The sequence below is a fragment of the Ciona intestinalis genome, chromosome 2, assembly GCF_000224145.3.
Source record: "Ciona intestinalis chromosome 2, KH, whole genome shotgun sequence".
NCBI classification, from domain to species: Eukaryota; Metazoa; Chordata; class Ascidiacea; order Phlebobranchia; family Cionidae; genus Ciona; species Ciona intestinalis.
Window position 1 is genome coordinate 1463780 of NC_020167.2, and position 15526 is coordinate 1479305.

General features: G+C 37.9%; 5 protein-coding genes across 13 annotated transcripts in view; 2 read left to right on the top strand and 3 right to left on the bottom strand.

Moving 5' to 3' along the window:
* The window catches only part of LOC100179426 (hypoxia-inducible factor 1-alpha inhibitor), a 2813-nt gene extending 902 nt beyond the window's left edge, over positions 1–1911 (bottom strand). The window contains exons 1-6 of the mRNA XM_018816887.2: positions 1714–1911; positions 1446–1571; positions 1226–1344; positions 865–1013; positions 444–589; positions 81–187 (exon numbers count right to left, since the gene is read on the bottom strand). Coding sequence (XP_018672432.2) covers positions 81–187; positions 444–589; positions 865–1013; positions 1226–1344; positions 1446–1571; positions 1714–1836 — 770 coding nt within the window. The 5' untranslated portion in view covers positions 1837–1911. The remainder of the gene's footprint in view (positions 1–80; positions 188–443; positions 590–864; positions 1014–1225; positions 1345–1445; positions 1572–1713) is intronic.
* The window catches only part of LOC100185688 (protein transport protein Sec31A), a 25114-nt gene extending 20569 nt beyond the window's left edge, over positions 1–4545 (bottom strand). For all 7 annotated transcript variants that reach the window (XM_026840852.1, XM_026840850.1, XM_026840851.1 and 4 more), the window contains exon 1: positions 4542–4545. The gene's annotated coding sequence lies outside the window, so the exon portion shown is untranslated. The remainder of the gene's footprint in view (positions 1–4541) is intronic.
* LOC100180967 (orexin receptor type 2) lies at positions 3702–8248 on the top strand. Of its 2 annotated transcripts, none has more exons than XM_002127151.3 (10): positions 3702–4308; positions 5146–5324; positions 5690–5939; positions 6054–6169; positions 6538–6717; positions 6942–7056; positions 7115–7206; positions 7268–7374; positions 7484–7602; positions 7789–8248. In XM_002127151.3, the coding sequence occupies exons 1-10, from the start codon at positions 4095–4097 to the stop codon at positions 7872–7874; spliced, it is 1458 nt and encodes a 485-aa protein (XP_002127187.1). In that variant the 5' UTR covers positions 3702–4094; the 3' UTR covers positions 7875–8248. The 2 variants fall into 2 exon arrangements, with proteins under 2 accessions (XP_002127187.1, XP_018673071.1); XM_018817526.2 differs by having other exon boundaries at positions 3705–4308; positions 7740–8248.
* Positions 8249–8583: 335 nt separating this feature from the next.
* On the top strand, positions 8584–11662 carry LOC100177088 (proto-oncogene serine/threonine-protein kinase mos). 2 transcript variants are annotated; one of them, XM_002127106.3, is made up of 11 exons: positions 8584–9060; positions 9138–9289; positions 9364–9754; positions 9815–9897; positions 10013–10116; positions 10206–10295; positions 10370–10538; positions 10704–10837; positions 10930–11027; positions 11100–11216; positions 11326–11662. In XM_002127106.3, the coding sequence occupies exons 1-11, from the start codon at positions 8823–8825 to the stop codon at positions 11442–11444; spliced, it is 1695 nt and encodes a 564-aa protein (XP_002127142.1). In that variant the 5' UTR covers positions 8584–8822; the 3' UTR covers positions 11445–11662. The 2 variants fall into 2 exon arrangements, with proteins under 2 accessions (XP_002127142.1, XP_018673069.1); XM_018817524.2 differs by having other exon boundaries at positions 10710–10837.
* A 2-nt stretch (positions 11663–11664) lies between these two features.
* Positions 11665–14912, bottom strand: LOC100178601 (alpha-(1,3)-fucosyltransferase 6-like). Its single transcript, XM_002127369.4, has 2 exons — positions 14442–14912; positions 11665–13149 (listed from the first exon to the last, which is right to left on the bottom strand). Exons 1-2 carry the CDS (start codon positions 14855–14857, stop codon positions 12309–12311), a joined length of 1257 nt encoding a protein of 418 aa, XP_002127405.1. The 5' UTR covers positions 14858–14912; the 3' UTR covers positions 11665–12308.
* Between the last annotated feature and the right edge of the window lie 614 nt (positions 14913–15526).

Here is a 15526-nt window from a genome sequence, read left to right on the forward strand (position 1 = left end):
CTTATGCATTTAGGACTTTTTGTTAGGGCCGAAACATACATCGTCCATACTACAAAAGCAAGTGGTTGGTTGTTACTCACCAGTACATTGGAATGTACAGAACGTCACCAGGACCAACAATTGCTTCTGTGGCATGTGCGTTTCGAAAACGTGGGAACTTTTTGTAATCAGGGTTGGCAATATTAACCTGGGTGATGATAGAAAGATAAACTTTGTTGTAAATTATAAAGCAACGTCATTGCTGTAGGAACATTGCAATATAAGTGTTTACTGTCTGTTTACCATGAAGAGCAATTTAACAGAAACACACATTATCATGAAATGCATTTTTAATGAGACAATATTACAAAAGCGCAAGCTCACTTCAACTTTGTTATACAGAAACCAAACATAATTGGTTAACAGGAATTGGAATATTAATATTACCTCTATAAAAAATTTACCTGGCTTTGACGATCACATGGATGTGCCACAGGGTGGGGGTAGAGACAATCAAATTGGTCGGGTGAGAAAAGCAAGCATCGCTTGTGGCCCGATATCTGGGCGAAAAAATTTTCCTGCTCGTCATAATGTACAGGGGTAATGTTTCCTGCAAGAGCAAAGATTCTTTAATTTCCTATATTAATAAAAAATAGACTACCAACAACCACCCATAGTATACACATGTTGCAAAATTTTTTGCATTCAACAATCACCACATATATATATATACATATGTACTGCTAATGGCAGAATTCTGGCCTAAACCCTGCGACCCATGGCAGACCACAGCGCGGGACCTCACCCACATAGAATATATACATACTCGTTGACACAACAACATACAATTTGAACACCACGGTGCAGCTTAATATATTTACATACCTTCAAGCCCAATGAGAAGAAGATTTGAACTGAGAGATCCCCAGCCATATGCTGCTTGGCATTTGTTTACCCAGTCCCAATTAAACTGAAGGAAGTCAGTTACAATGTTTGTCCCAACACTGTCGTTAAGTGTTTGCTGTAGATATACTCTAAAATAAAAGGCATAATTATGATTATCTGCAAATTAAACTTGAAAAAAGTTAGTAGTTTAACAATGAAACTGAATAAATCACTTTCTGTAATTGAAACAAATTAGGACTAATGATGTATTGTCCAAAAAAGCTAAATTATTTTTTTATAAACAGCAGGTATAAGAATTTAACCAGTATTGCAAATATTATATATATTAAGCTTTAATTACTTTTCTTTCGTTCTTGCACATCTTTTTAACATCTGTAAAAATTGAAGAAATGTAACGTGATGTCGCTCTGATGGTGTAACGAATGATTTGCACTTTTCAGCTCTCTTGTTATCAAAGTACTGTTGAAAAACATACTAAGCAGATGAAATGCTGTCATTGCTTGGGAATGAAGTAATACGGAAAACCGAGAAAAAGGAGCATTGTACTGCTAATTATTTACCTTGAATCTGTTATCATTTGATGTGTATACATAGAACAGACCATCGCCAAGGTTCTTATTCAAATATTCCAAGTCCCACTTTGATGCAGATGTCACAAGATTCGTATCCGTAATGACAACAGGTTTCTAAAAATCAAAATATGAATAGAAGTCACACATATAAAAATTAATGTTTCTAAAACATCAACCACTACAAGCCTTTTCAACAATAAACAAAACAAATAATGATAGACAGTTGCGCATTTAGGTTTGTCGGAAAATTACTTACCGAATCTTTAATAAGCTGGTAAGTTTCTGGATCTTGAATTGAGCGCCTCGGAATCTGTTCAGTAATTGATGAATATTTTGTAATGGAGTCTGGATCATATGATCCAGATGCAAAGACTGCCATTTTTTCGAGAATCACTTTATATATTAATCTTACAATGTTTTTACTACTGTTCTGTTAAATTGTGTTTACATTAAACTGAATAGTCGTAAATATCATTAGAATAACACAGAGTAAGGCGGAAACTTGTTTTACATATCTTAGTTAAAGCTTTTGTGAATTTATATACATATATTGGATTGACCAAAAGAATTTAGCATACCACAGTAAACCATTGCCAAACATACAACACATTTAAACAAGAAACACAACCCAGGCAAATCTTTTTTCGACATTAGTTTACAGCAATATCTGAAGTTACATAACATACTTTACAACCTCTTAGTCATGATGACAACCAAACACTGAAGTAAAATTTTCGAAGACAAAGCATATATAGTCAACACAGAAATCCTAAAAAATATAAGTCCCCAACTCGATGCTACTCAAACCCAGAGTCGTATAAACACCTTTCTATGGCTCTGCTCAAATCGAAAGGACATTTAAACAGTCAAACGTATCGTTAAATTGTTCTGTACTAGTTTTGTTGATATATATTACGATATATTGTTTCGGCTTTGTACATTACTTAAGGAGTTTATATTACGTCTTTAAACATACTCAATATATACTCGATCGACGTGGGACCTAATTTGAAGAAGACCGCCAACAAGATTTTCGTAAAAAATATTAAACCGAAACTGAACTTGGCTCTCATGCAGCGTGGGCGTGACCTACCACGCAAGTTAGATATATTTTTTAAGCATTTATAATACGAATATAACAAGCTTTCTTAATTGCGCCATTTAAAGTCCAAAGTTTCCAAAACGCACAATGAAAAAAGTAAAGTCCACGTTTAAACATAATTGTTAGTTTAGACAATTTCGCTCAGCGAATAATATTTTATACCATTTTACGCTTGATTCGATTCACTTTACAGTAAATTTGAATTTAATTTCACTAAACTGAAAATAATTGACGTGTTGCGAAATGCGATGCACACCCGATTTAAATCTGATAGAGTAGAAAGTTGCTTATAGGAATATTAAAAACTCAGTTTTACAAACCATACGAAACGCAGGAAACTTTAACAATAATGCGCGTAATAAAAAAACGCGTAAACGAATAATATATGCATGTATCCAACGCATGCACTTTTATTGCGCATTCATTCTAATTCGTCCGGCTCATGACTTTTGTCATCAAATCACCGAAGCTGAGATTGTCTTGCTTTTTATAGTAATATCTCGCATAACTCTTTTTTTCTTTCCTATCACCACCATGTTGACCCACAGATACGTCACATATTGGCTTGTGGTCACTAAAATAGTTGAAACGTCTAATGAACGACTCGCGCACACCACCTAGCGACGAAACGATTTTATTATTTACAAGTGTTTGGCAGAGCAGAGTACTGTAACCAAGTTGACTGACAGTAATAGTAGGGTGGAAAAATGTAAAGCATATTTTTATTTATTTTTCCAAATTAATTAGATTGAACAATAGTATAGTTACGGAATTGTATAACCGCGTCCTTCAAAATAGGTGTTATTTGTTTTAAATACAATCATGAAGTATGGAATTTAGGTGATAATAGTATATCATCTTTAAACCCACAGTACTACAATTGCTTCTTATATAAAACGTCGGTGTAAAACAAACGTAAAATATTGTTTCATGTGTTTCTTCAATTTAAAATAGGTCAGGTCATTGGATTTAGATTTTACGTGTGAGTGAACACTAAAAACAACTTTTGCGTGTCAGTGAGCTCTCTTGAATAAGAGATGAACTGGCGACGTTTATTAATATTTTAAGTGGCTGCTACAGCCGAACGAAATGATGTAACCAGTGACTTACGATCTTATTATCACAGGTAGTTAAGGGAAGTGGAGTCAGCGGTAAATCAATTTCGCTTTGACCTTCTCCATAGGCCGACCCCACTCGGAGGAATGCAATTATACGTATGTAATAATAGGAAACTGATTTGGAAGGATAGCAATTTGTTTGTAATGAACAGTTTGTGAGCTGTGCGAGAGCACCCGTACAATAAAACATAACATTTTGCCTATGCGTGGTTAATATAGCGAAGTAAGTGGGGTGCTCTGCATTTCACGTCAAGAGGTGCTTCACGCAATGACGAATCGATATGCGCGGCATGCGTAGTCGCATTGCAAGCGTAATGCACAGACGCTTTCCTCCCGTCAGTGAGAAGCAATAAGAGCGGGTACTTGAGGCGAAACTTCTAATAACGCTACTACTCGGCTGATCGTCCACCAGATAGCATGAACTCGCGTGCACTGACCAGCACAGTATTGACAGCAGGCCGAAAATTCAGCGAAGCAAACTACAGTGTCGGAATTAACTCAACTGCTGTGAGCATTAACCAGCTAGATTTCGATATATGGGAGTATTATCTCAAGCCAACCAACGCAGAATGGTTCGTTATGTCTTTGTACGTGCTGGTGTTTTTAATTTCGATCATCGGAAATTGCCTCAGTAAGTATATATGGGCCTTGTCCAATATTCTGTTGTAGGGTTATTAACACTGAAAAAGATTTCCGTTCAATAACGATTTATTAAGTCTTCGTGCATTATTAATACGAGTGCCCCAAATTTTGCATATTTTAAGCCATTATACCCAAAGCGGGTTTAGTTTATTGTTGATGGAAAAACTTTTATTTTATTAGATCCGGATTTGGCAAAAAAAAATCATGTTACATAAATCCAACCAAGCTGCGCTGACTCTAAAAGGTTATTTGAGGTCGCATTATTGTAAACATAAGCCATGCGTCACCAGCGTATACAGCTTATAGTATTTTAATATTCTTTATAATAAGTGAAAACGATTTAAAATGACGTTAAATTATGTTCACTGTATGGTTCCGGCGACAAGTTTGCGATTTACAACCGATGACTAACGTGTGTAATATTTTTACAACTTCTGTTTACAACCTACTTTGCCCCTGTTAGGCATTTATTACCATACGTGAAGCGTTCGTTACGTCATATGTTCTACGTCATAATTGATATCCTGTCACAACAATGCTGTGTGACATCATATTTAGCCTGCAACCCTTTTGCTGCAACGATGAGACATCCAAATTAGTTATGGTCCGTTACGCTTGTAAACGTACATACAAACAAGATTCGATTTCCGAATGACAAATAACGAATTCCGATTTCCCCGTGTATCTGTATACACGTCCAAATAACATGTATTTAACGTTAGTTGTTGTTTAGCCTTGATTTTAAACAGATCTATAATCGCATGGTAGCATTAAATGTTCTGGCATAGCATTACGATTTGACTCTAATATCTCACCATTCACCCAGCAATAGCGTTCATTCTGCGTCGAAAACATCTCCGTACCACAATCAATTACTTCATGCTGAATTTGGCCCTGGCTGATATAATGGTTACCATAATTTGCCTCCCACCAACACTTATGGTGGACTTCATGGAATCGTGGTTGGTCGGTCAATTTCTCTGCAAATTCACTCCATATTTGCAGGTAATGGGTGTGGCGTTTGATTTTTTGGCATGAGATACGTAGGCGGGCTGTAATGTCATTTATCAAATATTTGGTCAACGTGTTTTATTGAGGGGCCGATGTATATCTTTTAGTCGGTAATCAATATTTTCCCAATAACAAGCTAACTGTACCCTTTTAGTGCCTGCTGCATTGTCACTTTCCTTGAAATAACGCGATGCGAAAATGTCATTTTACAATGTCTGATTTTGAAAGGGACACGATTTCGCCATTGATCTGCGACTAATATTGACTACAATTTGCATCGATCTCGCAATGTCAACGTCGCCGTAGTCTTTTGCTCGCTCAATTAGAAGTTCTATTATATATGCACGGTGTTCTATCAGATGGCAGTGACTTCTGTATCGTCTCTCTCCCTTGGCGCCATTGCGGTTAATCGTTGGTTCGTGGTCTGTCATCCGCTAAAAGTCGCGAGAACACGGAGATCGGCAAAGCATGCACTTCTGACCATGACCAGCATCTGGTTGTTCAGTTTGATTACTCTGTGTCCAATTATTTTCGTCACTGAACTAACCGAAGACTTCCCGGGATACAAAGAGCTGAACTTGCTTAAATCATGTGGAGAACATTGGACAAGTAAGCTAAGCAATAACATTCACTCGAACTCTCTTTAATGGTTAGATTAATTTTAATATCATCTGTTGAAAAACATAAATTCTTTTTCCAACAAACATTCTTTGTTCCCCGCAGCGTTCCTGCACCAAGCCGTTTTCCATATATACTACGTCACTGTATGCTACGCTCTACCGTTGATGGTGATGGCAATCGCTTATACAAATGTCTTCCGTAAACTTTCTTACACCAAGGTATGTGATGCATATAATTACTAATACGAAAACTTAAAAACCTCGAAATCACGATATTTTTTTTGAGACATATACTATGAGAATCCGTATTTTAATGTACAGTAAGGTGGGGAATGATGGAACATCTTTTTCTATTTTTTCGTCTCATTTGGTAATAAACAAATATTATTCAAAGAATTATTAAACCGTATCCTCACGACTCACAAAGCCGTTGTTAAGTATTTAAAACACGATCAGTATATTTAGCTATATATATGTGCCAAAACTGTCCTTACACCACACAGTATTATATTTTAAAATGTATCTGCATTATCCAATATCACGTTATACAAATCGAAAATGACTGCAACAGTAATATATACATGCAGATCCCCGGACACGTTTCAAGGGAAACGAACCCAATTCCTAAACGAAGAGGGCAGTGCCACAGTTGCTCGAGCAATTCAGAGCACACACATCGCGGTTCGACTATAGGATCAGAACCAAATTCCCCTTCCAAATCGAATCCAAGCAGCCCGACCGCAAAGAAGCAAGACGGCGCATCAGTGGTAAAGTCTATTGATCATTCGACTGATTGAACTGTACTAAAATTATGACGTGATTTTAATGCTATTTCAGGGACGAGGTTATTTTCAAATGAAATTTTGAAATTAGAATCCAATATTAACAAAGTAGATAAACACTTTGTCGTAGAATATTGAATTCAATCTCAAACATATTGTATGCTGCAGGTTGATATATTTTACGTTTTAATTTATATCCATGCACTCAGGGCCAAGAACACGTGCGTAACGGTATTGATTTACCGATGCCTAGGGAGCAGGAATCATTGTTCTATACGGGAGCTTGGAAGGTGAAACGAGATTCGGAAGATTACAAGAAACTATGTAAGCACGTAAAAATACATTAACATTAATATTGAAACTTACCTAAAACTGGTTCCAGATTTGCAGCGTAATAGAAACAGCAGCACCTTCAGTAAACTGATCACCTCGCGAAAGACACAGCGCACGTACTGCAGGAAATGCAAAATTAAGGTGTGAAAACGGAAATAACGACTTGATTACAAGTTCAATTCTCGAATTTTATGTTTTGCAGCGAAATTTGATACAGTCTCGAAAAAGAAGCGGGAGGATTCAAGTGGCTCTAGTGGTTGTGTATTTTCTCTGCTACTCTCCAGCGATGGTACTTGATCTGATCCGAAGGTATGAGGTTGACAGTGTTAATTTTGCTTTATTATTCTGGAATCAATAACTGGAACTATACCTTCGATCCACAAGAGCCACAAGTAATGAATTTGTAATTATTTTCTAGAACGTCCGATTTGTTTACCTCCGTACATCGAGAGTCGACTTATTTCTTATTCGCGATCGCCCACTTGCTCGTGTATCTCAACAGCGCTCTTAACCCCATCATTTACAACTGTTTCAGTGGTTAGTATATTCAACTTATGTCTTATTAACCAATAACCAAAAACTGCGTCATGTGCCGCAAGAAAGCGAGGTTGCGAGAACCCTATAAGCAAAAAAACCTCATGTGCAGTTACAAGATTGCTACTTTTGGTTCGCAGTTCAGTTCCGGAAAGAATTTCGTCTGACGTTCAACTGTTGTTTCTCCAGTTCGAGTCAGCGGAGAAATTCTGTTCGTTCAACGGCCGCGCTTCGCTCGCTCGAAGACACCAAGGACCGTACAAGCTGTGATATGATGTTGTAACGTAATTCTCCGTATAAGTTTTGTTTGTGAACAAACTTGTCGTCTTAAGCCGGATGTTTTAATATATAGTAAATAAGGCGGGACAAGATGGTACAACTGTTCATTTTATTTACTCGTTTAGTAAACAAAGAATATTTAAAGAATTATAAAACAGTATCATACACGACATAGATCACGACTCCTATAGACCGTTGTCAGGATATTTGAATATTATGTGCTACGGGTGTTTTCCCGCCCTACTATATACTTATTTATTGTAACGGTAAACACCTGCTGGCTTTGTAAGTTTAATTTTTGGTATTCATACACTGTGTCCCGAACGTATCATAGTATATTCGTAAATAAAGCCAATTCATCTAGACGTTTTCTATGTTTGTCCATCTAATTAGCCAGCGGGACTGTTTAATTTTCTAAACTTAAAATTGAGTAGTTTAAACAGCATGTTAAGTTGTTGTACGTGAGATAGAAAACCTTGATAAACCTTCCCGGGTTCGTTATCAGCGTTGGTTACCAAACACAACCGGCGGCGTCTCAACTTCTAATCTTTTGCGCAGCGATTGCTCCCGCAAGGCTCGAGCGCGAGACGGGAAAAAAATCGATGAACGATTTGAAATAAAAGCGATTCCTTCCTGTAAAGAATTGTCTTTCCAGTCATCGCACGTGCCTTCTTTAGAAAAAAGAATCATTTAATTACGTTCTGTTGTTTCAATTACGCTTTAATTTATACGGTTACCGTTTGCGGCCGGCGGCGGTGCAGTCAGAATCGTCCTTTTCGAGGAATACGCGTGTACAGAATACAGCAAAGATCAGTTTAGTTAATGTGGTAGGAATCGTACCTATAGCAGACACAGTTAAATATTATAGTAATACATTTTCAATTGAAAGGTTATTGTTAAGAGCTGCTTGGAAATTTGAAAACTGCAATCACCATCGGATTAAAATGTCATCTCCAATTTCAAAATTTCGATCGTTTTCTCGAATCTTTACATCAGCGTCTCCAAAGCCAGCTGCTTCTCGTTCTTTTGTATTTGATCAATCAGTGATCTCAAACTCTCAAAGTTCGCCAGCTCTAACATCAGCATGCGTTGCAAGGAGCGTAAGAACTCCGCCAACGAAATCAAAATCACCAGGAGCATGCTCAACACCAATGGTTCAAAAAGCTCAAAATCGATGCACTGGTAAGTAATACATATTTATATTTAAACTGTGTGTTTTAGGCCTACAGAATCTGATGTAACAAATGTTGTGTATGTAGGCCTGGTGGACGAAGTTTATCCACAAAGAAGTTTCACGCCAAGCAAAATATCCTCTCGGGTTAAGATGAACATAAGTCCTTACAAATATCTTTGTTTAACTTCGAGGAAGCGGCATTTAGGAGTGAGTGACGGCCTTTCTTACAAACCAAAGGTAAGTGAGACCATTAAATGTGATAGCGTAGTAATCATTTTGATAAATAATTTATGGCCAATTTTTGAATACAGCCAAATGCACCAAAACGCAAGGATTCGTTTTACTCCGCAAAGAACCGATCTCCATGTCCCAGAAGAAGATGTAGCGTCTTTAGTACATCAGTTGCTCCCACCAACACTCCGAAAAACGACGGAAAAATATTTCGATTAAGTGGTGTTTCATTAAGTCCATCGACAGTCTCATGGACGGCCGAAAGTCCGGTACAATTCGTCTCCGATACAACGACGTCATCACAATCTCGTTTTCGTTGGAACTCCTGCTCTTCCGACGGCTGCTCACGTCGCCTCCAGCGACACGTGGAGCAGTGTCCTCCCGGAAAACTGTACTTTTGGGAAGATGATGAATCGGAGTTAGAAACAGCGATCCAACTTGGTAGAGGAGGGTTCGGCCGCGTATTTGAAGGTAATCCTGTCAAAACTGTTGTAAAAAAACAGGCGTTTCAATTTTTATTCACCTTTTTAGGCAACTACCGTGGCCAGAAGGTGGCGATAAAGAAACTGGAGAACGCGTCAAAGTCGCGCCAAGCTATTCTGGAAACTATGCAGGTTCGTCGTTCTTCGTATAACAAGCGTTAAAATATTGCATTAAAAAAAAGCATTTCAGCCAATACCAATTAAAAGTATTGTCGCTTTTTAGCAATAATAACTCTATTGGTTTTAGGGTGAAATGTACGGACTTCGACTGCAACATTTGAACATAGTGCGAACTCTGGTAGTGATGCAACCGACGTTTTCACCAGAAAATAAAAACCCGTCAAACACATGGTATACTAATTATGTTATTGTCATATTTTTTACCATTTTCCTTTTTGTTGTATTGTTATTATAACTAATTTATCATGCTTTGTATATAGCTATGTAGTGATGGAACATGCTGGAAACCGAAATCTCGCCCAATTGCTCAACAATTCCGATGAAGAAATATCAATGGGCAGAAAAATAAGGTAGGAAGCTGAAGTTATTTGTGTCAAAAAGATTTAGTTTTTTTCCAATCGATTTACCAACAAACTCATTACAGATTCGCTTCCGACATTTTGCAAGGCATCACGTATCTTCATGAACGCCGATTGGTTCATCTTGATTTAAAACCAAGTAACGTGATTGTGACGTCAGAGGACACGTGCAAAATTTGTGACTTTGGTTCTTGTATGTCGATCTCAAGTCCGAGGTTGAACCAGCCGAATATGGTAGGTCATTGCACGAATAACGCTTCAATCCAGCTAATGTACTTTCAACATAATTTTTTGCATTGCGTCTTTCTACAAAAAAAAAGATTTTTTTGTTTATGGAGGTTTTTTTAATAATGTTCTTAAAAGCGAGGCTGTATTTCTAATAGAGGTTCTTAATTACAGTCACAGCTGAACACAACCCGAAGTGGAATCAGTCTTGATAATCGTGATGCAAACACAAGTCAAGCCTGTGATTCTGCAATCAATCAATCAACAAGTTACATGTCATTCTCATCAACTGGTTCCGCCCATTCGTCGTAAGTAAAAGTCAACGACCACGTTTACTTAGAGCTTAAAGGGTCACGTTTTATATATTTTCTGTATTTCTAATTTCTAATTTATCTCGCAGATCTTGTTTGATGGGCACGTTCGTATACCGAGCGCCTGAATTGTTGCGAGGATTCTTCCCGACCACAAAAGCGGATATATATTCCTTTGGCATAACCGGTGAGACTTCATCTACAAACATAACAAAGCCTTAAAAGTGTAAGAGAAACTTAATGTAAATTTGCTTCGCAGCTTGGCAGTTATGGAGTCGCAAACAGCCATACGCGGGCCAACACAACCACGCAGCGGTTTTCTCAGTCGTCGCCTTCGGATCGAGACCCAAGATACCGGATTACATGGATTACTGTGGTATGTAGTGCATATACAACACCCCTGTACAAGAAAGGGCAACAAATTACAAAACCAAATCACCATTTCCTGTGTCTATAAATTCGATCACGGTAATTAAACATTGCAGATTTAGCCGAGGCATCTTCGCTGAAACAATATTTCGATGTGGTGACGTCATGTTGGAATGCTGATGCCGATCTTCGACCTACTGCAGAGCAAGCTATAGCCGCATTAGCAAAGTGCTAGGCCAACAAAGATTACTGAAACCGAAATTCAAAGTGTTTCCTGGACCGACGAGAGAATTTATATTGTACATATACTGATTTGCCTTTTTCTTTCGTGTCGCTACTTTACTTCCTTGTACTGTCTGTTGTGTGAATCTGCTGTATGCAGTGTAATACTTCCCCTCCGATTAAAGTTCACTTTTCCTTAACATTTGATTCCCTTATGCAATAAAATAATTCTAAAATTGACCGCGTACTTTATTTAAAGGACATAGTGCAATACACCGATAATGCATAGTTATGGTTAAAGATCTAAAACAAAGTAGAAAGAGCAAGAGACGAACCGAAAGTAATGAAGCAACGTGATAATTACACAACAGACGCGCACAATATACGTTAATGTTGTGCAAACACAAAGCTCGTGTTTTATAGCAATTGGATTCATTTAACCTAGTTTAACAACAAAATTTTCTACAAAAATGCCTTGTTCATGCTACCTTGTTGGTATGCATAGTAGGGTGGGGGAAGATGGGACACCTTTTCATTCTATTTTCTCGTCACATTTGGTAGTAAACAAAGAACATTTAAAGAATTATTAAACCGTATGCTCATGACTCCGAAAGACCGTTGTTAATTGTTTAAAACACGATCAGGATATTTGGATATCATGTGCTAAAGGCGTCCCATCTTCCCCCATCCTACTATAACTTAACAAATCTTTCAAACAAAGCACCCAACAAAACCTTTTTAAAGATAGGAGACAGCATTCATTATAATAATTACGAAACTGAGTCTTTCCTTGGTCGTTGATAAGATAGTTTACATAATAGAAATATATTGTATATATATAATATATATAATCAACCAATATACCTGATGGCGCCATTCACTTGTGGCACTCACCCTTCTCTGTACCAATCCAAGCCTCGTTTAAAGAATGCACAATCCTTACTGGGGACTTAACTCCCCTTTTACGATCCCGGCCATCGGACTGTACCATACTGCACAACTTACAGAAACTACGAAGATCGTTTTCTCTGTTCTCCAACCGCAACCTCGTCTCTATCTTCTCCGGATGATTTACCCAAGTCCTCCAGTGAAGATACTCTGCGTATGCGGTTTCATTAGTAGCGAGGTACTTTAGGTATTTTACGAGTTCCCCAGGTGTATCAAAATCATTGGAATGAATGAAAGATTTCGTTGGGGCGACCTTCAGAATGTCTGACTTCCGAGGACCCCAGACCACAGGTACCGCACCAGAGCGAAGTCCGTTAAACCAGAACTTCTCGGTGAAATAATCTTTGCAGTTTATAGAATTTTCGAACGAAAAGTAAAACCTATACTTTTGTAACTCAGAGTAGAAAGTATCAGAGTACCTCCCGCCTCCTATCTGTCGTCCTCCAAAGCAACCACCAAAAGTATCTACTTGTAGTCCAGCATCCATCAAACTTTTAGCAAAATCCATTCGTTTTCCATAGCAGTTGCTCACCGCCCACGCCGCCATCTTGTCGGAGTTTCGTTTTCTTTCAAGCAGCGGCTCTAATTCCGTTTCACCCGACTTTCTCAGCTCACGTAGAATAAGGTTAATACTTCCATAGGGGGCGTAAACTCCAGCGTCAAGTCGATAATTGAAAGTCAAGTTGAAGAATTCGTCAAAAGATCTCAGATCACCTCCCGCATGAAGCGGACTCTCTAGTGTCCACCAAGCGTAAAGTTGCCACGGCTTTCTAAAATATAAGCTATAGGCTTTAGATTCTCACCAATATTTCAAGAATATGTGCAAAGAAAATAAGTAATATGATGTATTGACGATACCCTTTGACTTATTTATTAAAATAAAGTTATGTTTGCATTTCGACCTCAGTTTATGGAGTATAAAAGTGATAACAAAGTAAATATTTGGACAAAACTAACAACAAAAACATGTTAAAAACGCACAAGGAGGTAACGATTGGCATACTAGGTGCTATTTAAGCAATTCACAGACGTGGAGGTAAGATGAGACAGTTCGGAAACATTGTTAATTTTGTTTTTTGTTAAACCAATAAATGTATTTATTATTAAGAGTGAATTACCAAATAATAAATACATTTATTTATGTGTTTATTATTACTGGAGTGATGGTGTAGGCTTGCTAACTTTAAAATTTCGGCCGTTTTAATATGGTTCGACGAGCAAGGGAGCACTGATTTGTTTAAACACGATTTTAATACTTAAAAACAGTAGTCGGATACGTCCAAGCTAAAATTGACAAATAATAATGGGGAACTAAAAACAGATTTTACCTTCAATACGCCCTACGTTGTGTGGTAGTGAATAAAACCGGTGTGGTGGGGGAAGATGGGACACTTTTAGTACATCGTATTTAAACATCTTGATGATGTTTTAAACAAATAACAATGGTCTATGGGAGTTGTGAAGATACGGTTTTATTATTCTACCAATGTTCTTGTTTACTGCCAGTTTGGACAAGCAAATAGAATGCAAAAGTGTACCATCTTTCCCCACCTTACTCTACACTTTATATCATGTATATGATGTGGAGGGTTAGTGTATTATTGTTTCTATTCACCAACGGTTTGTCCCTAAAGCTCGGAGAGACAACAATGGGTATATTGTCCGTACCTCTTTTCATCAGAACATGATATCTATTCATTGAATTGTTCGACCCCTTTGTCGGTTTGACCTAAACTGTAATTTCAGCGAGGACCAATTACCGCATCGTGAGGCAACGCATTAAGAGGTGACTACATCTACTTTGTTGCATGAGATCAGCTTCATACCGTGTAATTTGAAATTATACGAATTTGGTTAAAAGTAATTTCATATGCGCGCGTAGTCGTTCTATCGAAACTGGGCTTTGGAAATTGCGGCACGCCGTTGTACTAAGGAAACTCACTCACCCGGAACGACTTTAACGCAAGACTACGTCGGAATGGTTGCGTGGTCCAGAAATAAAGCAGGACGGGATAGTGGCGGTAAATAAAAAACAATATCGTGGTTTAGTTCACCATCTTACCTTACACTTGGAGCCATGCTTCGTGAAACTCCTATCGGAAATACGATGGCATGGGCGTCGGCCGCTGCTCCTTTGTTGTACGATATCTGGCAGCTGATATTACCCATACATTCGGTCGGATTTGCCACGTAGCCTGGTACCCCGGAAAGGTCGTTCCACAAAATAATATGGTAAGGGTTTCCATGTTCATCTTTCATATCTTCTTCATCGAATACAAACTCTTTAGGAAGGCTGTGGGAAATAGTTGCTTGCTTCCTGACCACTTCCGCAATCTCAACATTGTTTATTATGAGCCTGGTATCACGCGGGTGTTTGGACTGCACGATTTGCCATACGTTACTATGAATGACGTAAACTCCAAGGCATATCACCAAACCAACAATTAGTCTCCGCACGAAACGAATCGCTTTCCTCATACTTTAATACACAATCGAAACTATTTGTCCTTCCTGAAAAGTGAAGTAAAAGAATGATTTATAGAATTTCCCAGAAATAAAACAATATAGCTAAGTTCTAAACGCATGTGCAACACTAGTACACCCTGTGCGTGTATAACACACATGAGCAAGCACAAATTCCGTGAAGCATTGCACGATACTTTGCGTTATAAAGATCAAGGCAGGCTAGTTGGAAGTATCAATTCGTGCTGTTTTGGCAGTCGCGTCGAAACAACATTCAAATTTTGACGCCTAATTCAGATCAACGTCACGTCAGGAAACAGCGCTTGTGTCCGCCATTACGGATCCCACAAAGCGTAAATCGCCCATACAAATGCATGGTCGGCGTGTGTTTATTTGGTTCTTGTAAGCGATACAAAGTTAGAAAACATGTATAGCGTTTGTTTTAACATTTAAAATATAAGTTCCAATATAAATCTTGGTATATAATATTAAATCCAAGAATTAATGTGGAGTAAATTGTAGTATTTAGACTGGTTTTTAGCGAACAGTGTGATTTACGGTATACTTTACGTTGGCGATTAATACTAGCAGCAATCAGCTTAGTTTACATAATAATATATGATCATACCTACGAATCTACAGAGCCATTCTTCACTACATTTATTATCCAACATTAGTGGACAT